Below are 5615 nucleotides of genomic sequence, written 5' to 3'. Positions count from 1 at the left end.
GAACAAAACACATTAGAGTATGATGTCACTTTGTTCGGAAAATAGTAGAGGAAAGAAGTATTGATATGAAGAAGATTCATAGTAAAAATAACCTAGCAAATATCATGACAAAATCAATCAACATTTAAAAATTTAAATGGTGTAAATCTTCCTATGGCCTATTGAGTACATGAGCAATATGAAATCGTGAGACTTTTAATACAAAAATTAACTTTAAGTGGAAGATTGCTCGTCCGATTAAGCAAGTGTCGGGGGTTTGAATCCCGCCTTATTCATGCAGCAACCCACTAGCTAGCGGCAGACCCTTCAATATAGTTCAGATTCACAACGGATTAGTTCTTGACCTATTAAACTAGGGGTACTATAGACAACAAAAAAACTAGTTTTTTATGAAAAAAATAAACAAAAGTCAAACAAAATGAAAGGAGAAAATTTTCCCTACTTGTAAGCCATTGAATATTAATGATGGTAAGTAATTTGCATTATCTGCCTTTTGTTGTATGGTTAAGTTGAGAAGAATTTTAATATAAATAGGTAATTTCGTTAAATGACAAAAATATAAAACGAGGGAGAAGTCATCTAAAATAAAAAATACAATAATTTTTTTGAATTTTTTTCTATATTTAGATAGTGGTGTATTCTTCTTTTTATCAAGAGAAAGTATTATTGTAATATCTTTGTGATAGAAAAAATTACAATTCTAAAAAAAACTTTTATACAAATTTTTAATTTTTATATTTTACTGTGTCATTTATTTAATACCTAACAGTCTAACACTTTATTAATCAATAAGTGTGCTAATTTCTATTAGTATTTTGTCATTTCGTTGTCTAACCCCCCCAAAAAAAAATTAAAATTAAAATGGGTTATGCTACGTGTACACCAAAATCAGCCACTAAAATCAGCTATCAGTATAAAATATATGTTGGAATACAAATACACATTGAAAATGAATTAAACCACACATGTATTTATATACAAATACATTAGTGGTTGCAGTGACGGATTCAGAAAATTTTAAGAGTGGGAACAAAAATATATATACTAAAATAAATTTTGTTAAATATTATTAATTATATAGAGATATAAAAATTAAAGAGTTGGTGAACACTTTCATTCTTAAAATACTATTCATTATATATAATTTATAAAAAAAATATTTTTATTTCTAAAACTTGAAATTAAAATATTTTAATTAAATTATAAATACCTTATTATCCTAACTAATTTTTATACACATTTAATAATAAAAGACTGAATTAATTTGTACATTAGCGCCTAATGATACACTAATATTTATAATTTGAAATTAGAATTATATATAAATACTAAAAAAAATTAAATCTATATACGAAAAGTATATTTATATAAAATAACAGAAACATAATTCACAATTTTTTCTTTCTTTATTTTTAAAATAATTAAATTTGTTATATATTTTTTAATTTAATTTTGATATAATGTTAGATAAAAGATTTTATACATCTGTTTAATTATGTATTGTAATTAAAATATTTTTTATTACTATTTCTAAAAATAAAAAATATATTCTAAATTAGTAAATTAATTAATTTATTTTAAAATTTTATACGCAACATAGGTACATATAATAGAACAAAAGATAAGAAATAAGTAATAAAAATTAATAAATCAAAAATAAAATAAAATATATAAAGTCACAAAGAAAATAAAATATTAGATTAATACCTAAACTACAATTATTTGAATTAAAATTTACAATTAAAAATATAAAAAAGAGAAACAATGAAATTGAAAGATACATAGGGTCATGGAGAATTATATAAAAAACATAAAAAAAATTTAAAATTTATTTTTTGATGAAAAGAAGATGACCACTAGACAACGAATAGAAAAAAAAGTTGAAAATATAAAAATAAAAAGAGGGTTTAAGGGAATAAAGGAGTGACGACACACAAATTAAATTTGATTAGGTTAAATAATAATCAAAATGATAGAGAAATAAAAAAAGTGAATTTGAAACTTTAGTTAATTGAGTTTAATTTATTTACAGTAGAGTCATTTAAAATTTAAAGTGGTAGCATATTATATATAACTATATTTAAAAAAAATAAAAAAACTGTGGAGGCAAGTGCCCCTCTTTTTTGCTATTAGATCCGTCCCTGATAGTTGATTTTAGTGGCTGATTTTGGTGTATAAATAATATTTATTTTTATTCAAGTTTTGCATGCATACTGTATTTGCTCACTACCCTATTTGTGCTTCAAACCCAGGTTCCATAGCCACCAAACTCAAGCTTCTCTATATTATCGGACCATGATGCCTTTTTGGCACAACTTGGGGTTGTTTATTCATTGTAAATTTCACCAAACAACCATTTAAATTTATTTTATTTAATATTTAGTAATTTTAACAATAATTAACAAAAATTAAATAAGATAAATTTTGACTGTTTTAATATTTTTAACTAATTTTTTTCGTTATTAAACATTTTTAAAATTTCACTAAATCCACAATTTTTGTATTTTTTTATACATGGAAACTAGGAGCTGTAATTCATGCCCAGGTCACTACGATAGGTATCAATAACATAACATTATATTCCGATGAAGAATCGCATCTTACTAAAATCCAAAAAAATCATTTATATTATGAATTTGCGGTCCCTTTTGTCTTTTGTTTTTAATGTGTATATATATGTACACACATAATGTATGTCGACAATAATGCCGCAAATGACGCATAAATGTTTATGCTGCGCTGTTTCATGTAATATATATCTCCAGTGCCGACGATTATAATTTGCTCAGATCCTAGAACCAATTCAACGCCGCATGAAGAATAAATTAATAAAAATTAAATTTTATATCATAAAATTATATCTTATAGAAATTTAAACCGACAAATAATACGAATAAATGATCATATATCGATTTCTATTTGTATAATAGATTTTCAAAATTTCAAACTTTTATATGTCAAATAATTTTTTAATTTTTAATTAAATATCTAAAATTCGATTTTTATTTTTAAAATAAAAAAATTCAGGGTTTTATATATAGTACTTTTATTAAAGTATATTAAAAATATAATTATTTAGGTATTTATTTTTACCAATTTAAATTTTAAAAAAAATTATAATATAATATCAGAATTTTTATAATTTAAAATTTTTGTTATCTTTTTAAAAAGATAACATAAAATAAATAAAAAGAGAAAAGATAGGTATATGTAAAAATTTAAACAAACTCAAAAATATTTTTAATTTGGTTGAAAAAATATATTAAAAATATAATTATTTATATATTTTTTTATATCAACTTAAATTTTTTAGAGAAATAAATTTGTAAACGTGCGAAACGAACATATAGTTAGGGTTTATCGATGGCTGCAAAGCTTGGGTTTGATTTTCTTTTTAAATTAAATGCTGTTTTATTAGTGTTTGAAATGTGTGCGGAAGGTTTCAGATATACTAAACAACATTATTATACATAGAATGACGCAAGATGAGAGATCAGAGGCGTGGAGTGTTGGAGAGACAGGTATATGGCTATTTTGCTTTTCTTTGCTTCTTTGTCTCATTCTTCTTTCTTGTGTGTGTTGAATATAATCAACCCCTCTCAGCTTAGCTTATTATTGGGGTAAAAAACGTAAACAATCCAAGGAGAGAACAATTTGACACAAATAAGCCAAAGCAAAATCTGATTCATCAATTAACTAAAGCACATTTCTATGTAGTTCGAACTAATTTGGTTCGAACTCAGTTTTCATGTAATTCGAACCAATTAGATTCGAATTGAATTACATATTGTAAACGTTTGCCACATAATTCGAATCAATTAGGTTCGAACTCCAACTCTATAATTCGAACCAATTAGGTTCGAATTAGAGTGAAGAAACAGCCACCAAGTAATTCGAACTAATATGGTTCGAATTACTAAGAATTCGTTCCACACAACAATTTAAGTTACGAACATAGTTTCTGCATCATGGCTTAATAAAATTCACACAGTTATTTATTCCGGTGTGCATTAGACATACATTTCGTTTAAAACTGCGGAGATAGAACATATTCATTAACTAAAATCACATTCAAAGTACATCACACTAACGTTAACAAATTCTATCAGTCGCCAACTACAAGTAAGAAAACCGATAATAGTGGAATCTAAACGCGAAATTGAAACAACAAAAGTACCAAAGCCACCAATACACCTAATCATGCCCCCGTGTGTGCTCTGTTCCTCCGAGCTGTGCGCAACTCCAACGTGTGTGGCCGGGCTGCCGACAAAGCCCACATCTCTTTGGCCGGTTCGGATCTGCCTCGTCCATATTGGTCCGTATCCGAGTGGACCTCGGACGAGCCTCTCTCGCACGCCTCTTATTGGGGTCAGGGATGACAGTCGGCCCGTCATATGGTGGCCAGAAACCCTCCGGAATGGGAGGTGTGAAACCCATCCAATACACACTGAAGACCGAACTAAGACGATACACTTGGTGGACGTAAGGCTCCCATGTAAGCCATGAGTAGGCACAGCATGCCAGTGCATGGGGGCACGGGAAATGAAGTGCCTGGAAGTATCCGCAGTCACATGTCTGAGATGCAAGCGAAACTCTGTAGCTACCCAGTGAGAAAGAACCAGTCAGAGTTGTCTCTGCAACGGTGAACTCGGAGTTATCTCTGTCGTACACAGTAACCGTGAAGCACCTAGCCGTCTTCAAGTTGGCCTCTATACACTTCACCAAGTGCTGACTAAATTGTTGTCGGGTTTCCATCTGCGCCTCAGCCTCTCTCCCTTTACGAACAAATAATTCGGCCAACCTTCCGTATGTTGCCTTCACTAGCGAGCACATAGGAAGGTTTCTGACACCTTTGAGGATCGAGTTCACACACTCAGATATATTCGTCGTCATGTGTCCGAATCTACACCCCTCATCACAATGCTATGTCCACAACGAATACTCAATCCGGTTCGCCCAGTCACACATCGCCGGGTCTTCGGACCTAAGAATATCAAACCAGTAATGGAACTCGACCTCGGTCTTAGCGTACGCCGCATTCACAAGTAGCCTCCTTGCGTCTTTGCCCTTGAAGATGAGGGCAAAATTTGTCGCAACATGTCGAATGCAGAATGCCCGGTATGCAGACGGAGGTAACCAGCCTCCGTCAGGAGCCTCAAGCGCGGCCTTGATGCCGTTATGCCTGTCCAAGATAACCAGCAGACCCGGCTGCGGTGTCACATGCTCACGCAAGTGGGAGAGAAAGAAGGACCACGACTCAGCATTCTCACCCTCGACTAATGCGAATGCAACAGGGAGTATGTTGGAGTTCCCGTCTTGTGCAATCACGACAAGTAACGTTCCCCCATACTTGCCATACAGATGGGTGTCGTCAATACTAATTAGGGGCTTGCAATAATGGAATGCCTCGATACACGGTGGAAACATCCAGAATAGTCTGTGAAAATAAGCTTGAGACTCGTCCAACTGTCCACCGACACGAACAGGGCTCGTCTTTAGGACTGCAACAGTACCAGCCATCGTCAACTGGACTCCTAACACCCACCTTGGGAGCTCGTTGTATGACTCATCCCAGTCACCATAGATGAGGGCAACAGCCTTCTGCTTCGCCAACC

General features: G+C 31.5%; 1 protein-coding gene across 1 annotated transcript; it reads right to left on the bottom strand.

The window, feature by feature from the left end:
- Window positions 1–4194: 4194 nt before the first annotated feature.
- LOC114927785 (uncharacterized) lies at window positions 4195–4893 on the bottom strand. Its single transcript, XM_029298740.1, has one exon. The coding sequence runs from the start codon at window positions 4891–4893 to the stop codon at window positions 4195–4197; it is 699 nt and encodes a 232-aa protein (XP_029154573.1).
- Window positions 4894–5615: the final 722 nt, after the last annotated feature.

The sequence above is a fragment of the Arachis hypogaea genome, chromosome 5 (genome assembly GCF_003086295.3).
Source record: "Arachis hypogaea cultivar Tifrunner chromosome 5, arahy.Tifrunner.gnm2.J5K5, whole genome shotgun sequence".
NCBI classification, from domain to species: domain Eukaryota; kingdom Viridiplantae; phylum Streptophyta; class Magnoliopsida; order Fabales; family Fabaceae; genus Arachis; species Arachis hypogaea.
This window is presented reverse-complemented; position numbering and strand designations above follow the sequence as displayed.

Coding starts and splice junctions, on each gene's coding strand:
- LOC114927785 (XM_029298740.1), bottom strand. CDS start 4,893: ATGACGACGAATATATCTGAGTGTGTGAACTCGATCCTCAAAGGTGTC.